The sequence below is a fragment of the Balaenoptera acutorostrata genome, chromosome 4, assembly GCF_949987535.1.
Source record: "Balaenoptera acutorostrata chromosome 4, mBalAcu1.1, whole genome shotgun sequence".
NCBI classification, from domain to species: domain Eukaryota; kingdom Metazoa; phylum Chordata; class Mammalia; order Artiodactyla; family Balaenopteridae; genus Balaenoptera; species Balaenoptera acutorostrata.
Window position 1 is genome coordinate 68,881,464 of NC_080067.1, and position 24,960 is coordinate 68,906,423.

At 46.1% G+C, this 24,960-nt stretch overlaps 2 protein-coding genes and 1 long non-coding RNA gene across 4 annotated transcripts in view; 2 read left to right on the forward strand and 1 right to left on the reverse strand.

Moving 5' to 3' along the window:
• MAP3K13 (mitogen-activated protein kinase kinase kinase 13) overlaps positions 1–12,346 on the forward strand; it is a 167,877-nt gene extending 155,531 nt beyond the window's left edge. For both annotated transcript variants that reach the window (XM_057546070.1, XM_028162093.2), the window contains exons 12-14: positions 2,142–2,212; positions 4,993–5,290; positions 6,137–12,346. In XM_057546070.1, the coding sequence (XP_057402053.1) occupies positions 2,142–2,212; positions 4,993–5,290; positions 6,137–6,238 (471 nt within the window). In that variant the 3' untranslated portion in view covers positions 6,239–12,346. The remainder of the gene's footprint in view (positions 1–2,141; positions 2,213–4,992; positions 5,291–6,136) is intronic.
• Positions 12,347–12,896: 550 nt separating this feature from the next.
• On the reverse strand, positions 12,897–22,441 carry TMEM41A (transmembrane protein 41A). Its single transcript, XM_007195272.2, has 5 exons — positions 22,232–22,441; positions 20,183–20,336; positions 17,272–17,433; positions 16,760–16,898; positions 12,897–15,037 (listed from the first exon to the last, which is right to left on the reverse strand). Exons 1-5 carry the CDS (start codon positions 22,348–22,350, stop codon positions 14,817–14,819), a joined length of 795 nt encoding a protein of 264 aa, XP_007195334.2. The 5' UTR covers positions 22,351–22,441; the 3' UTR covers positions 12,897–14,816.
• Positions 21,870–24,741, forward strand: LOC103020384 (uncharacterized). Its single transcript, XR_452258.2, has 3 exons — positions 21,870–21,939; positions 22,645–22,895; positions 24,258–24,741. It is a non-coding gene; the product is annotated as an uncharacterized LOC103020384 (long non-coding RNA).
• The last annotated feature ends 219 nt before the right edge of the window (positions 24,742–24,960 follow it).

Here is a 24,960-nt window from a genome sequence, read left to right on the forward strand (position 1 = left end):
GCAAGAAGGAAGGCTCCCGTTATAAAACATGTTTGGGAAACAGTATTCTCTGTCCCCTCTTGGAGCTTCCTAAGCTCACATGAACAAATCCTGGGCTTTGAGAAATCATGCACTAACCTTGTTTAATCCAGCACTTCCCTCACCTATTTGACCATACTGCCTTTTTAAAATAACATCTATTAATCCCCCATGGAACTAGCTTTCTTCACAGTATCGCCTTAATTAATAACCGTCATGATCCAGGTGGTTCTCAGTCACTGAAACCTGTTCCCCTCCTCCTCGCCCACTGGCTGCCTGTGGTTTATTAGCTGGGAGGCAGGCTACCTCTCCTACCTTGTGGTTAAGACCCCAAACTTGGGAGTCAGACCTGAGTTCAAAGCCAGGCTCTTCCACTTATTACCTTTATGAACATCGGTTTCTAATCTATGAAATGGGGCTAATAGTAGACCCTGTCTCATTGGTCGATGTGAAGATTAAATGAGTTAATACATATAAAGCATTTAGAACAGGACCAGGCACATAGCAACCTTCCAAAAATGTGAGCTCATCTTGCTAATGTGTTAAAAATAACACTATGTATGAAAAGTATTTAGCACAGAGAAAACACCCACTCAATTCTAACTATTGTTTCATATCATCATCGTTCATCAGAAGTTCAGCTGAAGGAATGAAAATGTCTAAAATGTAAATGAGTATGTTTTGGTCAACTAGACATTTACTAGAAAAGAAGTTGAAGCTGAAGGCCACTGTCTCAGAACTGTATTTCTTCCTCCACATACAGTGCTGCTATTGACTGAGCTTTCCCAGAAATAAATTGTGTTTCAGGTAGTGCAGTGGATTTGGGCTAAGTCAGTCTCTGCTCCTCTGACCCCTAAAGCCAATAACATAATTTTTTGGTAACAACTTTATTGAGATACAATTCACCTACCACACAGTTCTCCCATTTAAAGTGTATAACTCAGTTCTTTCTCTCGAGTTGTGCAGCCATCACCACAACTAATTTTAGAATATTTTCATCACCCCAAAAAGAAACCCTGCACCCTTTAGCAATCACCCCATTCGCCCATCCCCTCCCAAGTAACATGTATCTTTGAACCATCCTGATGCCATTTTGAGGCATCCGTAGGTCTGCAGGCCACGGAACACACCCCTTCTACTTTTGGCCTCACTAAAACCACACTCCCACAAAGCAGCTCAACTTCTCTCTGCTGAGATACACTCCCACGGGTCTTCTAGGGGGAAGTGCTCATCTCCACAGTCAGGATAACTCCATCCCTGTCTTTCCTACTCAAAAAAGCACATCAGAATACAAATGGGTAAAAGTGATGGATTGTCAGAACTGACTTTAAAGGTAAATTATCCTCAATTTTTGGTACAGTTATTTGGACCCACTTACCCACCTCACAAGGGATTGTAGTAAACCCGTGCATTAATGACAGTTGATCTGAAGTGGGGCTGTTCCTATGCCTTGGAAGGGAAATGGAATCTTCCCTCACAGGGAAGATCATGTTCTCAGATGGAACACTTACCCACCCTTCCAGATCAACCACAGAGCCCTAGCAATGATGAGGCCTCAGACGTCCCAACCAGAGTTCTCTTATCTGTACCCACGTGCTGACTCAGTCGTGGGCTAAGCACCTACCTTGTATGCAGTCTTGTATTAATGGTGGAGGAGGAATACAGTACAACAAGATGGGGTCTGACCCTAAATAATGTATGTCTTAGTAGTAGAGATGATGTAAGCATGATAACTATAATATTAGTGGAAAGGTGATTGGTACATAAAAGGGGAAAAAGTAGTTGTTGGGCTTTGAAGAACTGAAAGATCACCTCTTATTGGAGTCTCTATATCAGAGCCTAGAACCACAAGTGACAATGGTTACAAGAGACCACCCCAAAATCCAAGACCTCTTCTCCGGTTTCCCCTCTTCAAGTTCAGGGCCTTTCATCATGGACACCCAGGGAAAGTTGCTAAATGAATGAAGAAATATATGTTTAAAAATGACAGCAAGCTACCACTCAATGCCTTTGATGAAAATTAAATCTTTTACAGGGACTGTGTGCGTGTGTGTGTGTGTGTGTGTGTGTAAGAGAGAGAGAGAGAAAGAGAAATAAGACTCTTTCCTCCTTGTTCTCCTCAGAGTGGAGATGACTCCTCTGAAGAGGAAGAAGGAGAAGTAGATAGTGAAGTTGAATTTCCACGAAGACAGAGGTAAAACCAATAAACACATGTGATTGCCTTCAGTGTAATCAGGGAAAATCCTGAGTTTGCCGTACCTCCGGTTCGATCACAGGCCGCTTTCTAACAGCCAGCTTATAGGAACCTACCATTGCCCATTTTGGCAGCTGGCTATGCACAGCAGATCCCAGTTTATCCAAATTCACTAGATAGGAACTGCAAGATGGGGAAAATAAATATGGATTCAAGGTTGTAATTGACAATAGAGTGGGCAGTTTATGAGAGATGGCTGTACTGTTTTATGGGTAATTTTACTGGTTTCTAGTGTACCTCCCTATATGAGTCTGCTCAGGCTGCCATAACAAAATACCACAGACTGGGTGGCTTAAACAATGGAAATTTATTTCTCCCAATTCTGGAGGCTGGGAAGTCCAAGTCCAAGGTTCCTGGTGAGAACTCTCTTCCTGGCTTGCAGACAGCAGCCTTCCTGCTGTGTCCTCACATGGTGGGGGAGAGAGAGAGAGATCTTCATCTTATAAGGCCACAGTCCTGTCAGATTAGGGCCCCACCCTTATGACCTCATTTAACCTTAATTACCTCTTAAAGACCCTCTCTCCAGATTCAGTCACATTGTAGGTAAGGCTTCAACATATGAATTTTGGGAGGATGCAATTAAATCCATAGCACTCTCCATGCCTTGGATTTTATACCTCAAATTAAGTATAATTAAATGAGTCGAGTCCTCCTTCAACCCATCCTTAGAAATAGCTTCCTGCCTAGCCAGCAATAATAACTTTGCCTATAGGACTAAAGAAGGACCACACCCCTCATTTCTAGAATTAAGAGCTACCCTTTTGTAGAAATATGGAAGGTAGTTTTCCTCCCAGGAGGCCTTTTCTGCTACTAGGCATTCTGTTTTTGAAGAGGAAGGCTTTAAGAATCCCCCAGGAAGGTTTGTGTACCTACCCAGAACCAGGAATTTCCTAAAACCAAAGGACTTCTAGTACTTTGGTAAATTGTATTCCAGGTCCCTATGCTGTACACAAAATTGAAATCTGTTCTCATCCCCTGAGCTGTTCCTACCACACTGCCATTGCTATCTTGTTGTTTGCTTGGACGCTGTGTTTTCTCCTATGCAGTGAGATTGAGCCCAAATAAAATGTCTTTTCATCCTCTGACCTCATTCTACAGGCATCACAATTATGTTACTTCCAGCTTTTGTTCCTATGACCACCATTAACTCAGCCCACCTGATGGCTTCCCACCTTTCTTTCTTGCTATGATGAAAAATGTTGGTTTTACCTCACGGTTTTGCTTTTAATATTATAACATTCTTCTCCCTGTCTCCCTTCTGCATTACCAGACTTTCTTTCTTTCTTTCTTTCTCTCTCTCTCTTTCTTTCTTTCTTCGTTGGACCTTCATTGCTGCACGCGGGCTTTCTCTAGTTGCGGTGCACAGGCTTCTCATTGCAGTGGCTTGTTGCGGAGCACAGGGTCTAGGTGCGCGGACTCAGTAGTTGTGGTTCGCGGGCTCTAGAGTGCAGGCTCAGTAGCTGTGGTGCTTAGTTGCTCTGCGGCATGTGGGATCTTCCCAGACCAGGGCTGGAACCCATGTCCCCTGCATTGGCAGGCGGATTCTCAACCACTGCGCCACCAGGGAAGCCCCTGGATTACCAGCCTTGAGAAGGTGTGAGTCCTACCTTAACTTCCGTTTCCCACCTGGGCTTCCTCCATCTGGCCTCTTTCCATGTGTCCTTGATGCGACCCCCGCCCCCAGCCCATCACCTGGCCTGCCCATCAACCAAACTCAGATCATATGCCATCAAAATCGCTTTGTACTAAGAAATACAGAAAGATCAGACAATGACAGAGGGAAAGGGAAGTCTTCTTTTTTCTTATTTGTTTTGTTTGTTAAGTCGTCAGCGTAAGCTAACAGTATTCTTATTTACTAGGCTTCTTGCAGACAATGGAAAAGAATGAGGAACTTTTGTAAATCCCCTCCCCCAACCCGGAAGCTTAGCCTCATCAGAGCTAAACCCAGACGTTACCTGGAATGAGCCAGCAACTGGCTGGGCAGTGCCCACAGCTGCAGAGTGAATGTTCCTTCCAAGCACATTTCTGTTGGGGGTCGGCCTTCCGGGCTGCTCTGCCCCGTGAGAAACGCCCCACCATGCCCAGGCAGGTAGAGAAGGACATGGCGGCGCGTGAGTAGACCTGGCCCGAGCCCAGCTCTGCTGTGTGGCCTTGAACAAGTCACTTCCCTTCTCTGCCTCCGGTTTTCTGCTCTGGGAGAGGAGTCAGACCAGAGACTCTCCAAAGTCTCCTTCACCCTTGAGAACCTAGGTGGTTGATTCTCTGTAAGAAGCGTACTCTCAATGTGAACATTTCCATACCACACAGGTGTACACAGTGCCGTAAGACCAGCTGATTTTCTCAAAGACCAGCGGTGGCCCTCAGTTTGGGAGCGTTGTGTGGAGCCACGTTAACATATAAAACAAACAAAGCTCAGATTTCTCTCTCTGTTGCTTTAAAGAGTTCCTACCTTTTGGGATTTGACTCTCCCTCAGGGGCAGGGAAAAAAACTAGATCACCTCCCACCAAGGCTGTGATTGACAGACAAGGAAAGGAAAGTAGGGACTTCCCTGGTGATCCAGTGGTTAAGATTCCATGCTTCCACTGCAGGGGGCGTGGGTTCGATCCCTGATCAGGGAACTAAGATCCCGGGGCATGCCATTAAAAAAAAAAAAAAAAAAAAAAAAAAAGGAAAGTAGCCGTTCCCGGGACTAAGTTCCTCTGGTTCTTTGTGGTTCTAGGCCCCATCGCTGTATCAGCAGCTGCCAGTCATATTCAACCTTTAGCTCTGAGAATTTCTCTGTGTCTGACGGAGAGGAAGGAAATACCAGTGACCACTCAAACAGCCCTGATGAGTTAGCGGATAAACTCGAAGACCGCCTGGCAGAGAAGCTAGATGACCTGCTGTCCCAGACGCCGGAGATCCCCATTGAGATATCCTCGCATTCAGACGGGCTCTCTGACAAGGAGTGTGCTGTGCGCCGTGTGAAGACGCAGATGTCTCTGGGCAAGCTGTGTACGGAGGACCGTGGCTATGAGGTGGGGGCTTCTCCTCCCTTCTCCTCTCATCACTCTTCCCTTCCTGGAGCTCTTTGGGTTAGAACATGCTCAAGTCCCTAGGGCCTTTACAATCATCGTCTAGTATATAAGATAAAACAACTGCCTCCATGAAGTAAGGAGAAGTACAGAGATAACAGAGCCCCCCAAAATGGGGGCAGTTCTCCCAAAGGAAGCACAAACACGGAACTGCTCAGGAACCCTTCATTCCAAGATTTCACTCAAGCATCACTTCCGACCCCATCTCCCAACCTGGTTAAGGGTGTGAGCCTCCCTCCTCTGTGTCCCCACCAGCCCCTACATGCTATCAGAGCACATGTAACACTTTAGTTCACAGACGGTACTGCCTTCTGAGAGGCACGATAGCATAGTGGTTGGAAGTGTAGACCCTGAAATCTGACTGCCTAGATGCAAATCTCAGCCTTTCCACTAACTCACTGTGTGACGTTGGGTAAGCCACTTAACCTCGCTGTAGGTCAGTTCCCTTATCTGTAAAATGGGTATGATAACAGCCTCTATTTCATAGGGCTGTTGTGAGGATTGAGTGGATTAATAGATGTTAAAGCACTTACATCAGTGCCTGGAACGTAGTAAACAATATATGTAGGGCTTTGGGGGCACTGTTATCACTATCATCACCTTCGTCACAATTGCCATCGTCATCTTTATATGTCTTCTTTCTCCGTAAACCCCACAAGGACAGGACCTGGTCTCCTGTATCTTAGCCAGCAACCCAGCACAGCGCCTGTCACATGAGAGGTGCTCAAAATATGTTTACTGAGTGATTGCAGAAAGGAATTAAGGTCTTATGTTGTCTTGACTTTGCAGAATCCTATGCAGTTTGAAGAATCGGACTGTGACTCTTCAGATGGGGAGCGTTCTGATGCCACAGTTAGGACCAATAAACACTACAGCTCTGCTACTTGGTAATGAAAGAATACCCACCCTGAAGATCTCATGACTATACTGGCATTTCACATCCATCCCACCCCCAGACTCTTCCCACTCTCTCCCTGCTTTTTCATCTGGGAAGAGAGCTGCCCCATCTTTCTTACCCCTAGACATGAGCTGCAATAACAGGAACATGAGACTTCACAAATCTCTGGAAAAAAATATCCAAATGAAATTAAGTCTCACTGAACATTTCAATCAAGAATGGCAGGGATCTATTTTATTGAATATTCTAGCTACTGTAACACTGATATTTATTTTTGTTTGACATTTTAACACTTTGTACTGTAAAGAGTGAACTATATATGATAGAGAGAAAGACAATAATTTCTTGCAAAAAGAGAGAGAGAGAGAGAGAGAAAGGAGGAAAGAACAGAAGTGGAATTCAGGAGCAACATCCTTGGGAATCTGTGGAGCCAGGAGGTATTACTGCTGCTTGAACAGGGGACCAGTTCCTCTGGCCATAAGTGACTGAAGAAGAGCCAGAGCAAGACATACTGAACATTTTAGAAAACAAAAACAGCAAAAGAAAAGCAATTCCAGGTAATCTGTGAACAGACCACATTAAATCCACCCAGCCTGTCCAGATGGGTGATGGAAAGACCTAGACAATTTTGGAGACCAGAGACTTGCACCCAAGGCCTTTGAGGGCATGTGCTTCCTCTAGGAGGAAAAAGAAAACTGCGTGTGTCAAAGCTGATCTCATTTTTAAAATGCTGAGCACCGTTGGTAGTGAGACTTACAGACAGTGTCCAACCTTTTCCTTGACAAATTTTCTGCTTTTTATGCGTCAGTGTCACTACCTTGGCAAATGCATTACCTTGACCAATGTGTTGATTTTTCAGACTCAAGTGCCAGTTTCCTGTAGCCTATTTCCTTTCCACCTGTTGGCTGCTTCTTTTAGGGAAAAAGGGGGCAGGGGAGGGAGAGCCTGAGGAGGAGAAAAGGAGAAGACAAAAAGAGAATGTCCAACAGTGTTGGAAAAGCAAATGTGGAATTTGTAAAAGGACATTTTCAGAATGTCTCAGTTCAACTACGTGCAGAAGATGGGATCACCCCTCCCTGGAACCAGGTTGCTTGTCTACTAGAGTTTTATTGATGTAAACAGAACAGTCCTTGAAGACAGCTAGGAGGTGTGTCAGTCTGCCCGATGTCCAATCCCAAACCATCCCCCATGTTTTTATTTGTTAACTCATTCTATCCCAGAAGCTGTAGTGACTGGCTACCACTATCAGAATAAAGGCAAAATAAGCAACTTGCAAAGGGCAACCCCTTCCCTATCACAATAGCATTTTTGTTAAATGCTACTTGTAACATGTATTTGGATCAATGTAGTTTTGAATAATTGGATTTGGAAATTTGTAGAAGGAACAACTGATGCTAAGCAGAGATTGGAAAAATATTGTCCAAGGCATGAGGTCCTTCCTGTCTCTAGGGTCATGGGCTCTGAGAAACATCCCAAGGTACCTCATGGTGCCTTGGCTTTAAGGAAATTTTTATCTAGAATTTTATATAAAAACAGATGTTGGCCTAGTTCCTGTCTCTGTCTCCAAAATCAGTTACTGCCAAACAACCTCGAAGCTCAAGACCTGGAGAGGGTGGCTAGACGCTCTGATATTGCATCAGACTGGACTTCAGGAAAGACTTACATACACAGGTATTAAACCATTTCCAGTGCAGATGAAAACATCACCCTCCTCTGGGTGTCACTGATTGCATCGGCCAAAAAGGAAAAGCAGGAGGGAATTTAGAGCAGTTCCTTTTGCTTGTTTGATCCCTCCATTTGTTTACACTTTATGTTGAGACATTGATTTAAAATTTAGTGTCTGTAATTTATAGCTCTTAGGTAGGCTGAAGGAAAATATTTAACTTATACAGAGAGCAGTATTGTTTCATTAAATTATTCCATTTTGTATAAATTCTGTAGCTGGACTACATGAAAGATCTTAAGTTATGGTATTATTATCATTGTTATTTTATTTTATAATTATCTTTCTCATTTTCTGTCGATCAGAAGGTGTGGTTTATGGTGTAGCACAATGATTGTGTTTATTGCTAACCATGAATTATTATGGATTTTTATGAAGGAATGAAAATGGAACTGCCATTTGGGAGCTCCCTGGTATTTGTCTTAGCTGTATTCCCTCATTTTCTGTGTACAACAACAATCATCTGAGGATGCGTGTACCGCCCTGAGGTCCAGTGGATACGTTGTGATTTTGACTTGATTGCAAAAGCTCCTAGGTGGGCATCAGATGACTGAGTGGTGGACAAAGAGTTCAAAAGCTGTACATTTTCTCGAGTTTCTTAAGAAATAAAATCATGGGACTACATTAGAAGCACAAAGAGAATTATTTAATGCCCTGAGAGGAACAGGCCTACAGGGAATCTGCATGGGGCCTGTGGGGTAGATAGTTTCAAGAACTGGCAGCATAGTTTGTAATCTCCTTCCTACTAAATCCCATAAAACCAACACTTTTCTCCTAGTTGGGAGACTATAAAAAGGAAATAAATAGATGGCATGACAAAAAAAATGCCTAACTGTGATGTCATCCGATAGCAAGACAAGAGAAATTCTAGAATGAGGCTTAGTCTCTTAGTCACCTGAGCTGGAAAAGTACCTGAAAACCCATATTTTTCATCCTCTGACTTCAGACCACACCATACTGTGAATCTCTCTGGTTCATTACTTCTGAGAACAGAGAGGCTACAACTCTGTGTCCTCTTTATTTATTTATTTATTTTTTGATGTGGACCATTTTTAAAGTCTTTATTGAATTTGTTACAATATTGCTTCTGTTCTATGTTTTGGTTTTTTGGCCACGAGGCATGTGGGATCTTAGCTCCCCAACCAGGGATCAAACCCGCATCCCCTGCATTGGAAGGTGAAGTCTTAACCACTGGACCGCCAGGGAAGTCCCTCTGTGTCCTCTTTCTGTCCAACATAAAACACTGACCCTTCAGCGTGTCCAGGTCTTGCCCACCTGTCATGGCCAAAGAAGAACATGAAGGTTAACGTGTCTTACCCCTTTCAGTGATGGTCTTCCTGGAAAACCCACCCCAATACCTCATAATTTTGATAACTTTTTTGAATTCCCATCTTGACTGTCTGTCATGGTAATGCCATATACCTGTCTGGATTGACTGTTATGAGCAAGTTAGCGTAGCAGACAGTATTGAATCTTCAAGTCATTCACTCTATTGTCAAGAGTTGAATAGGGCTTCCCTGGTGGCGCAGTGGTTGACAGTCCGCCTGCCAATGCAGGGGACACAGGTTCGAGCCCTGGTCCGGGAAGATCCCACATGTCGTGGGGCAACTAAGCCCGTGCGCCACAACTACTGAGCCTGCGCTCTAGAGCCCCCGAGCCACAGCTACTGAGCCCATGAGCCGCAACTACTGAAGCCCGCACGCCTAGAGCCTGAGCTCCACAACAAGAGAAGACACCGCAATGAGAAGCCCGCGCACCACAATGAAGAGTAGCCCCCGCTCGCGGCAACTAGAGAAAGCCTGCACGCAGCAACGAAGACCCAACGCAGCCAAAAATAAATAAATACATTTATTTATTAAAAAAAAAAAGTTGAATAAAGTTCCACTTTGAACATTTTACTTATTTTTTAGTAGAAGTGACTAGAGGCTTCAGAGAACAGTGTCTTTAGTCTAGGTTAAAAGAGAAATGCCTTCTCTATCCCAGGCTACCCTTCACTGCCTGCCTTGAAATAACCAGCACTATTTTGAATTAGTGTGTGTTTCTTTGAGAACAACTCCACAGTCATCTGAAGAGTGGAACGAAGAGCTCGGGGAATTTAAGAGCTAATTCTTCAGTCTGACAACTGGGTGGCAGTGCTTTAAGGAAACTTACAGGACTATGATTTCAAGCTTCATTGTTGATCAAAAGTTTAACCCCCTTGAAGTGAATTCCACATTCATTTAGCATCTGGTTTTGACTGACTGCAAGATAATGAGTTTTTATTTGTTTCGCAGATGGGCATTTGGTTCTGATTCCCATCTATTTCTAGATCATGTCCTCTGAATAACAATGCCTCTTAAAATTGCTTGGCAGAGGGACTGAGAAGCCTGCATCCTCCTTTGAAGTTATAATAGACCTTACCACCACTAAAGTTTGGACCTGTTGGCGAGATTGTGGGGAGCACCTACCCAGGGAGGTGAAGGTGTTAACTGTGTTGTATGATGGTTTGGTATGACCAGCTTGAAGTTCACATATTTTAAAACTTTAGTATCAACAAATCCATCCTTCTAGAATTAAGGATATTTTAGTAGGATTTAATAAATACACTGGACTTCCACTTCAGGGCCTCATTGTACTAAATTTTCCTCTTACCCTAAGTAATAATAGATTTGATGGTTTGGGGTTTTCCTGGTACCAACCCAATTTTAAATGCCCTCTCCCACTGTGGAGCATTGACGTTTTTCCAGTGTGAATGCATTCTTATCGATCAAAAGATTTACCCTTTTTTTCCATGCCCTTTTGTCTCAATCCGCCCCCCTTCCTTAAAATGTTTCTACTTGAACTTCCTGTGACTGAATTCTACAAATTCCAAGGAATTCCTGCCCTGCTCTGCAGTATAGTGTGCTATGTTGTATTTTGTTTTTCTACCAAGCCAGAAACCAAAATACCACGTCATACCACCATCTACCATCTCCACCCTCGATACCCAAGACCGTGTTATTTATTGATCACCATATTCTTTCCTACTGAGCCTGGACATGGCCTCAGAACCTCTCACAACACAGCATTTGGAGCCATAATTAGCACTTGATTGGAATTGGTGTGCAAGGGGACATCTGTTTGCTGTCCCAGCTCTAACCTCATAATTAATTTCCTAAGGTGGTTTGAGATCTTGAGTTAGCCCTGATGGGAGAATGACAGGATATACCAGTGTACTCCTTATAGATCCCACCCTACGGCTATCAGGGGGCAGCACCAATGACAGGAGAAAGGCCACGTGCCTCCACCCACTGCCCTTTTGGAGTATGATTCCAATTGTATATTGAATTCCAAAATGTCTCTTCATTTACATCATTTCATTGTTAAATGAGCATGTTCCTCCACCTCCTTCTATAAACAGAAAGTTAATACAAGTCCCAGTTACTTGCTTCTTCCTTAGACTCTATGAGACTGATGTACCAAAACAACGTGACATTCTTTTCAAGACTTTGACTTGTACTGTCAGTATGAACTTAGTGCCTTTCTAGGCAGCAAGATTTTTCTTCATTGCTGATTTCATAGAATAAATGACCTAATATACTCACATCACCAACGTTAGCAGCCTCACAGACTAGCACATAAGAATCACATTAGTCTGCTTGTTTGCATCTTACAGCCAATACTGCAAGCACCTATTCAAACTGGAATGAACTAGACTGCCAAGTGGAGGACCCCTGTGGAACCTGGAACACTTCTCAGGGACAGGTGGCAGAAGAGGGGAGCTCTGAAATCACTGTTCTGAGAAATAGGGTAACCCCAAAAGGGTTGGGTTAAGGCTTTTGTTAACTGTCAACGTAACCAGAGCATGCTGGCAGGGTTTCACACAGAGCCAAGCCCCCAAGCAGACGGTAAGGCCACTGTAAGAAAACTTCCGGCCAAATCCCAGGCCTACTCTCTAGAGCCACTTCACAGCACTCAGGGGCACACTGGCTCCTGGCCCCAGGCTGCTGCCCAGTGACCAGGCAGACAGGGTCCTCCCGTGGTTGCAGGCCAGAGGGAACCCCACCAGAAGGCGCAGGCTAACAGGAAGATGTCCCTTCTTGACCGCATCGCCCGGGTAGCTCACTACCTCGAGCGACCACTTCTCAGAGTCCGGAAGTGGGACGACCCACTTTGATTCTTGATTGCAATAATTGGAGTTCCTTTCAGTTTGGAGCAAATTAACTTTTTTTGTTGTCAAGTCTCAGAATGATCTCCCTCATCTGTGTCCTCTGAGGTCTCCGGTACTGTTAGCTCCCCTGCTCCCTGTGTGGGTTCTGACGCCGGCGCCCTCTTTGTATTGAACAATTGTACAGCGATGGGAACAAGAGCGACTATCAAAGCAAACAAATGCATGGAATTAAACAAAAAGTGTACTTCACTGTTTTCTGTCCTGTCTTTTCCTTATAGGTACTGTTTGTGTCCTGAGAGCTGCCTTCACAAGTCTCAGTATTTGTCAGAACTTACGGGAAAGGAAGACTGGGTTTCCCGCAGCCAGGAAAGACATGACTGGGTTTCCCGCAGCCAGGAAAAATAGGTGATGGGAAAAGCTGGTTTCTGGGGCTCTTTCGTCAGACACATCCACAGAGGAAAGAGATGACCATGATTTTCTTTTGTTATCATCTCTTCATGATTATTCTGTCATATCCTAGACAGGCACTCTTCTTCTTCCCTACGACTTTCCTGCTGCCTGTCTTACAGCTACTTCTGTGGTATTAGTACCCTACTATAAAGTATGCATAAGAGGGAAAAGGCAAAAATGAAAATCTGGCTTCCAGTGTATACAACTGGTAAGAAGCTTGAGAGCAGAAAGCTAAGACACCACTTTGGATTGTCTGATTTTCAGCCAATCCTGATTCCCACTGGCAATGGGAATTGAAAGTTAGCAACATGTATAAACACACACCACACAGAATATTTATATCCATTTATTTGGGAAATTGCTTTGCCTGTAAACTCACAACTGATAAGGCACATTGTTGCAAAATCACGGGGGAGATGGGAGAGAGACAAATCCAAGGATCTGGATAAAGGGCAAAGGGCCATACTTTCAATAGTGTAGAGAGCTTCCTTGTGTCTCCCCTTCCCTCCTCCTACTTCAGAACACAAAGGGCCACGGATTTCCAAGTCCAGTTGGCACCCTCCTTACTCCCACTCTTGTTATCAAGCTTCTTTTAAAGCAACACATCCTTAAAAATGAAGTCCTTGTTGTGTTTTTTGGATTATACCATGTCCAAAAAACACTGCTTGGAAATTCATTCTTTGTACTAAACAGAAGTATTCCCAAGAATTCATGTAGAACAACTGGTCTACATTAAAGCCTTGGCAAGATTCTTGGCTAAGCCAAATCAAAAACCCAACAGATGGTGCCCAGGGACAACAGTTCTGATAAGAAATGATGAGTTACTCCTGTAGGGTACAGGATCCCAGAGCTGGTCATTTTAGGTGCCAAGGCCCTTCTGTCCTTGGAAGCATGAACCCAGGTCTGTGCCAATTCAATACTGCAGCCACAGGAAGCCATGACAGCTACAGATCATTAAAATAGAACACAACAAATTAATCCAAAACCAAAATTTCCCCTTAATTCCCTTGAATTAAAAGATAAAATAGAGTTATCCCTCAGTTATATTCTCAGGAAATGACAAAATGAAAAAAAGCATTCAGAGGGTATACTGGGTGATATTGGAGTGTATTGAATCCATTGTCCCAGCAAGACACAGGAGGGATTCCCACACAGAAAGGACAGACTAGAAAATGTACTGACAGTCATTTGGTTCAAGTGAGTCAAGGGTTCTGCCCATCCAGATGGGTAAGAACTTCTCCAGAATATATTCATAACATACAGAGTTTGCTCCATTGATATTTAATAGTCTGTTTGCAATCAGCTGAATTGTCAGGACATGCAACCAAGAGGAGATGTGACATATGTGGTAACAGTGCGTCTGAACACAAAGAGCATCACAGCAATCACTGTGCTTTTGAGCTGTACGTGGAAATCCTATGCAGTTTGTCAGCTTGTTTCCTCTGATTTATGGAAGAGGTAGGTCATCAGCAAAACAGTGCAGAAGGATCTCTCTTCAGGAGACTAACAAGATGAAGAGTGGTGTCAGTGATGTGGGTTCACACGTCATTATCTACACTAATCACATCCACGAGGGACGTAAAAGGATAACACCTGTCACAACAGCTGATCACTCTGCAGAAGAGGCACCCTGGATGAGGGCAATCAGCATCCTCTCCCGAAGCAGCTCAGGGCTTGGCCTGAGTTCCTCGTTATTCAGTAAAATACAAACAGGATTTGCTAGGAGGTCATCCGTTTTGCAGAGTGTCCTGCTAAATCAGGGCTGGTTTGAGAACCTGATATAATTCACCTTCTAGAGCACAGAGTGTCCTTCATGACAAGACAGTGCACACAGAAGAATAGTGTCCAAATCACCTGTTGAGAATAATTTAAAAACAATGAGGGGGGCTTCCCTGGTGGCGCAGTGGTTGAGAATCTGCCTGCCGATGCAGGGGACATGGGTTCGAGCCCTGGTCTGGGAAGATCCCACATGCCGCAGAGCAGCTGGGCCCGTGAGCCACAATTACTGAGCCTGCGCATCTGGAGCCTGTGCTCCGCAACAAGAAAGGCCGCGATAGTGAGAGGCCCGCGCAACGCGATGAAGAGTGACCCCCGCTTGCCACAACTAGAGAAAGCCCTCGCACAGAAACGAAGACCCAACACAGCCATAATAAATAAATAAATAAATACTTTAAAAAAAAAAAAAAACACAATGAGGGGCTTCAGAGGACCACGCCCATTACACAAATAAACAGTAGAGTCCAGGGACGCAGCAACCAAAGGATCCAGATCACGTGTCCTTTCTACTATTTAGATGATGAGCATTGCTTGTTTCATTCAAATGTAGGTCCTTCTGACTAAAATTTTTAATGAGGGTTCCAGGAACTAAGGCCACCAGGGCAATGGCCAACAGCTTAAAGGCAGTTTCCCCGGAGAAAAGAGCATCCAGAGAAGTCAGGGTTGACAGGATGGAGCCCGTCTGCACACAGATGAAATTATATGGGATCAAACCTTGAAGAAGAAAAGGGAAAGAGCCTGTTACTGGGGAGCAGGAAAATGAAGAACAATAGTCCTTCAGAAATGTCACCAGGAATTCACAACAGTGACTCCAGTTTTGTACTGTTTTTGCCCAATTCCTGACCTCTAAACATATTACCTCTTTCCCTTCTTTTCCACTCTTTCCCCTCCTTTCCTCACTTCCCACATACATTTGTCTCATTCAGCAAAAGGACTTGAGATGGTTTACAAAATATATATACTACAGTAAGATTAGAAATTTTTTTAAATAGGAAAAAACCAAATGAATGAAGAATAAAACAAAATGAGAGGAGAATAAACAAAGTACAGTTAGTACTTAAGCAAAAATGCATAAAGTTCACTCATTTGCTAGAGGTGTCCCCAAATTTGGTTCTGAGCGCCCAACAGCCAAAGTAAAGAGAAGCACCAGCATTAAGAGATTTACAGCATGCCTGTGATAAAAACAGGTTTCTCAGAAGCAGTAGTACTATTCATGTTCTGTACTGTCTGTAAGAAGTCATCAAATCCACTGGATCCCACAAGTCTGACCGGTGGCTAGAGAGGCTGGTTGTATAACAAACCCCTGGTGAAGTTGTTAAAAACACATCCTCAGGTGCCACCCCAGGGATTCTGGTTACCTGGGTCTGGGGTAGAACCCAGGAACCTGCATTCTAACAGCCTCTCCTGAACCCCGCTCCCAAGATTCTGATTGGTTTGGGACCCCCTGATGATCCACTCCTCTAGTAGATGATGCCTCAAGATCATAGACTCATGAAGGTCACATAGCTTGTCAGAAGGGTAACTAGAATCTCGGTCTCCGGAGTCTTTCCAAGCCTCGTGCCACCTGGGTGATTACAGGCTGCTAACAGAGGTGCTGAGGCATGCTGTCTAAAAGCCTGTCTGACAGAATTAGCTGTGGTAGATTCTGCTTCAATTTAAGATCTCAACTTCTCTCAGGAATTCCCTATTAATAGCAGCTGCTCAACCACAGATTTGTCATGTTTGACCCAGAGCCCTGAGTAGCCTTCCCTTCCATGTTGTAAAGAAGGGTTAAGAGAGGCGATCCTTGCCTTAGGCTTAGAGAGGGTGGTTTGCTTCCAGTGTGGAGAAAATAATAGCCAGTGATTTTACAGGCTGTTAGCAATTTTACCATTCATATGAAAGTGGTTCAAAGCTCATACTTAGAGAAACACTGCTCTAGTCCTAGCCCCTCAATTGGCCAAGTGGCCCATGAGGGTAAGGAGCTTCTTGAAGGTCATACAATTGTCAAAAGGCAAGAAGGAACCACACTAGTACCAGCTCTTCCTAAGGCAGATCTTAATCAAAATAGGGCCCAAAGCCAAACAGGAAGCCCCTTGCTCTGACCCTTCCCCTGCCTCCACTTGCCTTCGGCCCACGTCCCCTCACTCCAACTCTGCTTTTACTGAGCCTTTACTATGGGCCAAGTCGTGTGTGTTACACAGATTACTCTTCTAATCCCAGGGCCTGGCACAGTGCTTGGCCCACAATAGGCATTAAATACAGTTACAAAATGAACAATCCCTATTTTTTCCAGAAGTATTTTTATGGGTTTTCATGTTCAAGCCCGAGTAGATCTGCAATCAGGAACAATTACTTTAGATAAGGCCTGTCGATGCTCTTCATGAGCCTGTGCTCGCAGAGGCAGGCACATGCCCAGGACAACTGTGAGACTCAAACTTACACACCATGTCTTACCGATAAGAACAGAGAAGAAAAACTGCACGATGGGGATGTTCAGAATTGGGGCCGAGAGGTTCAAGAACCAGTTTGGCGTCATGGGGAAAAGTCTCAAAAACAGTAAGAAAAAAAACAAGCTGTTTCTGTTGTCCTCCACCTGTAGCCAAAGAAGACAAGGCCATTAAGAAGCAGAAAGAGTCTCCAGGTATTGAAAATCTGTTGGTGCCAGGCACTGTTCTACATACTTTACATAGTCTATAAATTCCAGGGCAGAGATTCTTTTCCTCATTTTTAAAATGGAGGTACCTGAGGCTCAGAAAAGTCAGGAACCTGCCCAAAGACACAGAGCTGGTAGTGGAGGAGCTGGGATTTGAGCTCAGATCTGCATCTCCTGGAGACATCAACAGGACCCCTGGGACCTCCTGAGGCAGGACAGAGGACCACTGTGGGAGATCTCTGCCCCTACTCCCCTCAGGGCCACGTGGTAACTTTCTGGGGGCCCGGCACTTAGATGTACCCCCTCGCCTTACCTTCTTCTGCAGCAGGGCCACTCTGTCAGGAAAATAGGAGACCACCAGCTGTTTGCCAAAAACACTGGAGAGCAGGTAGCAGCATGTGGCACCCACCGAGGTCAGCACACAGCACAGCAGAAGCCCCAGCCATGGCCCAAACAAAGCACCGGCTAAAACATTCTGCAAAGAAAACAAATCCTCTGCCATGAGAACATCTGGCAGCTACCAGCCATCTCGTCCTGGAGCCCAAGAGTCCTAGGTTCCCTCCTCCTTCAGTGATTTTCCTGGAGAAAACCTAACTCCCACTCTAAAGAGATGAACGAAAAGTGATGAAGGGGCTTCCCTGGTGGCACAGTGGTTAAGAACCCTCCTGCCAATGCAGGGGACACGGGTTCAAGCCCTGGTCCAGAAGATCCCACATGCTGCAGAGCAACTAAGCCCGTGTGCCACAACTACTGAGCCTGCGCTCTAGAGCCCGCGAGCCACAACTACTGAAGCCCGCACGCCTAGAGCCCATGCTCCGCAACAAGAGAAGCCACCGCAGTGAGAAGCCTGCACATCGCAACGAAGAGTAGCCCCTGCTCACTGCAACTAGAGAAAGCCCGCGTGCAGCAATGAAGACCCAACACAACCAAAAATAAATAAATAAATTGTTTTAAAAAAAAAAAGTGATGAAAGAGCTGGGAACTACAACCCCGGCCTCGGTCTCCTCACCTTTGAAACTGGGAAGAAGATTAAAACCTCAGCAGGCGAGACAGAATTAAACGGGGAAATCTGTGTATACAGCCCCCAGCCTGCCACTTGGGCTGTGCAAGGCCCCGCCAGCCCTGGTGCCCTGGGAAGAGGCAGCAATGAAGCTCACAAGTTATTTCTGCTACTTTAAATGAACACAAACCATGAATTTTCCCTCAGTAAGACCTCATAAGCTTTAGAAAATGTCTCATTTCTTTCCTTCCTGCAGGAATTACTTCTCTATAACGCTAACACTGGGGGTTCCATGTTGACCAGAGTTCTAGCTGACACTCAAAAAAAGCCTTAGATTGACAAAAATGGAAAAGTGAACTAATACTTCCTAAGTGCAGTTTGGCTCTAGACATCATCCTGCCAAACATGGGATCCAAAAGAGAAAGTAAAAGGGGAACCTGGAAGTGAGACGGTAGGGATCTCCTCAGCACCTACTATGTGCTTGACTACAGGTCTGATTTAATCCTCACTATGACCCTGTTTAGTATACCATCCTCACCCCTTCTATAGGTGCAAGATTAAGTATCGTGCCCAAAGTCACACGAGGCAGAGACAGGATTCACCTCCAGGTAGCGGCTGGCTCTTCGCCCTGAAGAGGGATCAGCTCAAGAGAGAAAGAGGTACAGGGGCAGCCCCAGGAGTCAGTCCCTGACCTCAAGCACCATACACAACCCCATCTCTCTTGGCAGAATGTGTTTGCTTTTCTTCCAGTTTCTAACAAACGGCTTAGGCGGATCCAGCGTGAGCTGAATGTTGGGGCCGGAGGGAGAAGCAGGGCAGAAGGAAGCTTTCAGGTCTTCCTGCTCAGTCACCCAATCATTCAACAAGTGCTGAGGGCTGCTGTGTGCCAGGCACACCATCACCGTGCCAGCCCCTATGCACCCACTGTGTCATTTAATCCTCCCATGTAACAATCCTAGGGGGTTACATAGGAGAATGCCGGTTCTACAGATGAGGAAACAGCGTTAGAGAAGTTAAATGACTTGCTCAGGGTTACACAGCTGGGATTCAAACCTACCCAAAGGCATAACAGATATACACATTTACACCAACCAGCTTAAAATGCTGCTGGGAGGACAGCACAGATTCTTCTGTATCACCTGAGATGGCAACTGATGAGAAGCATCCAAGAGCCCAAGCACAAGCCCAGGTCTAACACTGTGGCTCCCGAGAGCCAGGGGGCCGCCTGGAAAACCAGAATGACTCGTCCTCTCCACACAGGGAGACTCCCCGGTCCTCTACAGCCTAACATCACCATGAACAACCCGCATCTGTTCGTCAAACATTTACGAAGGCACTTCCCTGTGCCAGGCAAAGAAACACAAAGGCTGAGAATAAGGAACAGGTCCTGACCTCATGAGGAACTCACAGACTAGTGGAGAAAACAGATTTTAAAAGGAAAACCAACATGCGGAGGGGGAGAGGTCTCAAGGACAGTGCTCCACACCTATCAAATCCTTAGAAACAAAAGCAGCATACCTGAGAGGAAAGGCAGGCTCTGGAGCTGGGCGGATGTGGGTTCAGACCTCAGCCCGACCCCCTCCTCGCCTTGTCACCTGGGACAGTTACTTAACTTCTCACCATTCATTTCCTTATCTGTAAAATGTGGATAAAAGTGCCCATTGTTGGGCTTCCCTGGTGGCGCAGTGGTTGAGAATCTGCCTGCTAATGCAGGGGACACGGGTTCGAGCCCTGGTCTGGGAAGATCCCACATGCCACGGAGCAGCTGGGCCCGTGAGCCACAGCTACTGAGCCTGCGCGTCTGGAGCCTGTGCCCCGCAACGGGAGGGGCCGCGATAGTGAAAGGCCCGCGCACCGCGATGAAGAGCGGTCCCCGCACCGCGATGAAGAGTGGCCCCCACTTGCCATAACCAGAGAAAGCCCTCGCACGAACCGAAGACCCAACACAGCCAAAAATAAATAAATAAATAAATAAATAAAGTAGCTATAAAATTAAAAAAAAAAAAATCCTTAAAAAAAGTGCCCATTGTTGGCTCTTAGGAGAATTAAATAAGGTCGTGCAGGTAAAGCAACTAGGACAGTGCCTGACACAGGGAAAGCTGTCAACAAATGGTAGCCACAGTAATCTGTCCTCTGGACTGTAGGATCTGCAGCCTAAGGGCCCCTCTACAAAGACAGAAGGTGGCTTCCCGGGAGGCAGGCACAGGAGGAGGGCGATACTGACCAAGAAGCTGGAGCCAGGGATGGCAAAGCCCTGTTTGTAGAGGTAGGCACTGCAGAAAAGCAGGAACACGTAGGCCTGATGCTCCTTCTGGTACTCTCGAAGGACCTCGGAGAGTTCCCGCAGCTCGGCCAGGTCCGAGGGGAACCACAGTGACCTGAGATTTGGAAAAGCAGATGGAAACAAGAGTCCAGATCAGCCTAATACCTAGTAAAGTCACTTGTTGTGTCTTCTTTCCAAAGTAGGTTTATAAATGTGCCCATCATCTGGTCTGCTGGGAACACACACTTAATGGGAGGCCAGAATAATGGATGACCTGATATAACACAGCAGAGGCAAGGAGAAGAGCCTTGGTTTGGACGCAAGGGACCTGGCATAGCATCTCAACTCTGCTACTGTCCAGTTGTGTGATCTCAGGCTAGTCCCTGAGCCTCAGTTTCCTTATCGGAAAAATGAGGGGTTGAAGGTGGATAATCACTAAGTTCCCTCTTAGCTCTCAGGTTTTATGAACTATTCTTAAAAGGCAAATGGATTAGTTTCTAGGCAAGTACTAAACATCCTAAACTGCCTTCCTTTCTAGGAGTACCCCCTCCCCCTAAGCTTCAAGCCAAGGACAATTCAAACTTCACACTGCTCCAAAGTTACTAGGTAAAACGACTGCTTTATCAGTCACAAAAGAGCCAATTAAAGATTCCCTGGGGGCTTCCCTGGTGGCGCAGTGGTTGAGAGTCTGCCTGCCAGTGCAGGGGATGCGGGTTCGAGCCCTGGTCTGGGAAGATCCCACATGCTGCGGAGTGACTAGGTCCGTGTGAATTACTGAGCTTGCGCGTCTGGAGCCTGTGCTCCGCAACAAGAGAGGCTGCGATAGTGAGAGGCCCGCGTACCGCGATGAAGAGTGGCCCCCGCTTGCCGCAACTAGAGAAAGCCCTCGCACAGAAACGAAGACCCAACACAGCCATAAAAATAAATTAAAAAAAAAAAAAAAAAAGATTCCCTGGGAAAGTATATTTGTCCATACCATAAACATAATCTTCTTGATAATATATCAGGCTTGGAACCAACCCTTTCAAAGAGCCTGCTTTTCACCCTGCTCTCTATATGATCCTCAGTGCACTCTGAACCCTGTACAAGGGTTACAGTGTAAAGGCTACCTTGCCTCTGCCAGCTGAACAACTCTTGAATCCATCAGTGATCAATTATAAGCAAACCCTCCTGGTTCTCATCAGAATATTTCTCTTAGTATGTCTGACACCCACAGCAGAGCCTTCCCAGCTAGAGTAAAAGAATACAGTCACTGAAAACAGCTGTCCTAATATTCAAACATCAGTAACATCCTTGACACACTTCCATTAACTTTATAAACAGTATGCTGGTTTATCACGACAAATCAGCCCGGTAGGTATTTGTACTGCCTCCTGCCTCAACCTGTCAGGGAGTAAAAGGAAAAGAGCAGAGACAGCCAAGAAAAGACAGCAGATAATTAATTAGTGAATAATTTAAATTTGTCCATCAACGTTTCTCCTGAAGACCGGATGCCTTAAAGCCCCAAGGGCAGACCTGACAGAAGCGTAGTGAAGTGAAGTGGGGAGGACTATGGAGTGAGGCTGAGAGCAGTCGTTAAGAAGGGGCTGCGGGTCCACATAGAGGCGAAGGTCGGATGCAAACGGGGATCAGGGCTGGGTCTGGGAAGGCGACGGGAACACCGCTCAAGAGGCGATCCAATGGCGGGAACAGAGGTGCTCCAGCAGGATCCGCCCAAGGTAAGGCGCCGCGTTTCCCTCCGCAAATCACCACCCCAAAGGCACCAGACAGCACTCCCGCGCAGCCGGCAGCACGCAGGTCCCAGACAGGGCCAGGCCCCGCTCTCGTCCACCCGGTCTGCCCAAGACCGTGTAGACGCGGCCCAATCTCCAGTCCCAGAACTGAACCCCAAATCCCAGCCCCCGACGCCTCCGATCCAGGAACCCGAAAATCCGATTCCCAGACCCCATCCTCAGACCTGGCTCTCTTCCTCTGACCCGAACCCCGGCCCCCGTCACCGCCGCCACGCACCTGTCTCCAGCCTCCTTGGCTGTGCCCAGTGTCGACCCGCGGGGCAGTCGCGTCGACAGCAAGTACAGGGCGAAGGTGCAGCCGGCGAAGACCAGGAGGAGGCCGAGCAGGGGGCGCATCTCGGCGCCAGCACCCGGACCCGCCCCGCCGCGGAGGAGCCTGGAAGCAACGCCAGGAACCTCGCTACTATCGGACTGCTACAGCGGAGCGCGTTAGTGGACGGACAGGGGCGGGGGTCCGCTCCAGGCCCCGCCCCCATATCCTGGCCCCACCCCCGGCCCGGATTCCGCTTGCAGTTGGCTCCGGAGTCCAGCAGAAAGCTGTTTTGCAGCCCCTCTGCGCTTGCGTCTGCCCTCCTTCCGCCTGTATATCTTCCTACGTTTATCTCTGTCTCGTTCTCCACTTATTTGCAGGCTCTCTGCCAGGCGCTAGGTGGTCCGGGGTGAATCACCAGCCCTGCCCACAGCGAGCTTGCACTCTAGTAGTCAAGACAGCCTTGTCGACCACCAGGCGTAACACAAAGCAAATGCAGCCCGCGTGGAACCAGAGGCGCCAATGCAGTGCGGTGGGATAGTCAAAGCGACCACGGAAATAAGGAGAATTTCCTTTTATTGAACGCCTACTATGTGCCCATTATCCTTAATTCTCACAACAATTTTGCAAGGTTGGTATTTTTGTCTTTATTTAACAGATGAAAAATCCAAGTCTCAGAAAGATTAAGTGACATTCCCCAAGAGAGTCACGATTAGAATCCAAGTCACCCTGGGTTCAAAACTAGTGGTCTTGCACTGAGTGGATTCATGGAAGAGGTGGGGTTTGAGTTCACCTTAAAGGATGAGCAAGATTTCCACAACAGAGACAGGAGGGAGAAGGTGAGCTGGGGGCCCCAGTTTCCGTGAAGCCTAAAGGTGTGTGAGAAATGAGTGAGAAGGTGGGAACAAACTGGAAAGCATGGAAAGGCAGCTAAGGAGTTGGAGTTTGTTTTTTAATATAGTACTTGGGGAGAGACCAATAGAGGCGTTTAAGCAAGAGAATGATGTAGTTCCCGTTTTAGGATGTGTTGCCCTGGCAGATGATTAGACTACATTCTGAGTTTGTAGCAACAACTGTCTTGGTGAGAAAGGAATCAGGCCTGAGCCAGGACCACAGCAGTGGGGAGGAAGGTGGACAGACTGGGAGGAGTTGAGTTCGTAGGACATGGCTGATTAAATGGAGAATGACAGAGAGGATTCCAAAATGTCACAAGCCTGGAAAACAGAAACTGTCCTTGTTGTATCATTCAAAGCCCCTCCTGGGCCAAATAAAGAGCACCTGTCAGAAGTCAAAGTGCACAAAGTCCTAGCAATTCCACGTCCAGGAATTTAACCCATAGATACGCCTGTAGGTAGACAAAGATGTATGTTCAAGGGTATTCTCTCAACTTTGTTTTGATATGAGGATATTGGGAACAGCCTAAATGCCCATCATTTGGGGACTATTGAGGTTAGTTATTGTATATTCACAAATGGAACACTAAGTAGTTTCCTGAAAGAGGGAGACAACGTTATGGATCCTGATACAGTACAGTAGCCAGATAGATGGCTAGGATAAAAATCAACCAAGTTGCAGTGTTAGACTATACTATGACTCATTTGTAAGAAGAAGAAAAAAAGATATACTTTTCAAAATACTGAAGTATTTATGAATGAAATGACTCAGTGTCTGAGATTTGCATTAAAATAATGGGATGGGAGTGTAGTGAGTAGGGATATAAGTAAAACAGGATTGGCCATTGAAGTGATAATTGCTGAAGCTGGATGATGAGCACCTGGAGGTGGATTTTATACCATTTCCCCTATTTCTGTGTATGTGTAAAATTTTCCATTTTACAACGTGGGGAAATGTTCTCAGCCTTCCAGTCTCATTTTCTCCTTTCAAGTCTCCCGTTCCAGCTAAACATGCACCGTGTAGGCACTGTGTTCGTTTGTGCCTCTGACAACACTCTTCCCTGGGAAACTTCTCTGCCTGAAAATCCCTACTCTTTCAGCAACACCCGGGGCAGTTGTCACCTCCTCTGAGAAGGCTTCTCCAGCTCCTACAGTCAGAAAGGTTGTGCCTTCTCTGTGCTCGGGGCTGCCTGTGGAGTGTCTGTATTTCTGTGACTGCAAATACTGTGCTCCAGTGTCAGCATCCATCTCCTCGGGAGACAGTGAACACTTCTGTGAATGAGACACGGTCTCACCATCCTATGTCTATGCCAACCCTTAGCCCCGTGCTTGGCTTATTATTGGCACTTAATAATAGTTTGGGGCTTCCCTGGTGGCGCAGTGGTTGAGAATCTGCCTGCCAATGCGGGGGACACGGGTTCGAGCCCTGGTCTGGGAAGATCCCACATGCCGCGGAGCAACTGGGCCCGTGAGCCACAACTACTGAGCCTGCGCGTCTGGAGCCTGTGCTCTGCAACGAGAGGCCGCGACAGTGAGAGGCCCGCACACCGCAATGAAGAGTGGCCCCCGCTCGCCGCAACTGGAGAGAGCCCTCGCACAGAGACAAAGACCCAACACAGCCAAAAATAAATAAATTAATTAATTAATTAATTATTTTTAAAAAGCCTCTCTTTAAAAAAAAAATAATAATAATAATAATAGTTTGTTAAATTAATGGACCGGGTCTACGGAGGAAATGATTGGTTGTTTGGTTTGGAACATGCTGATTTTGAGAAGTCAGGAGTACAGGAGGAAAGTGAATAA

Excerpts from the sequence above, each read along its gene's own strand:
- TMEM41A (XM_007195272.2), bottom strand. The coding sequence starts at position 22,350 with ATGCGCCCCCTGCTCGGCCTCCTCCTGGTCTTCGCCGGCTGCACCTTC. Across the intron at positions 20,337-22,231 it reads GCCAAGGAGGCTGGAGACAG|GTCACTGTGGTTCCCCTCGG; the intron begins GTGCGTGGCGGC and ends TCCAAATCTCAG. Across the intron at positions 16,899-17,271 it reads TGGCCCTGCTGCAGAAGAAG|GTGGAGGACAACAGAAACAG; the intron begins GTAAGGCGAGGG and ends CTTTGGCTACAG.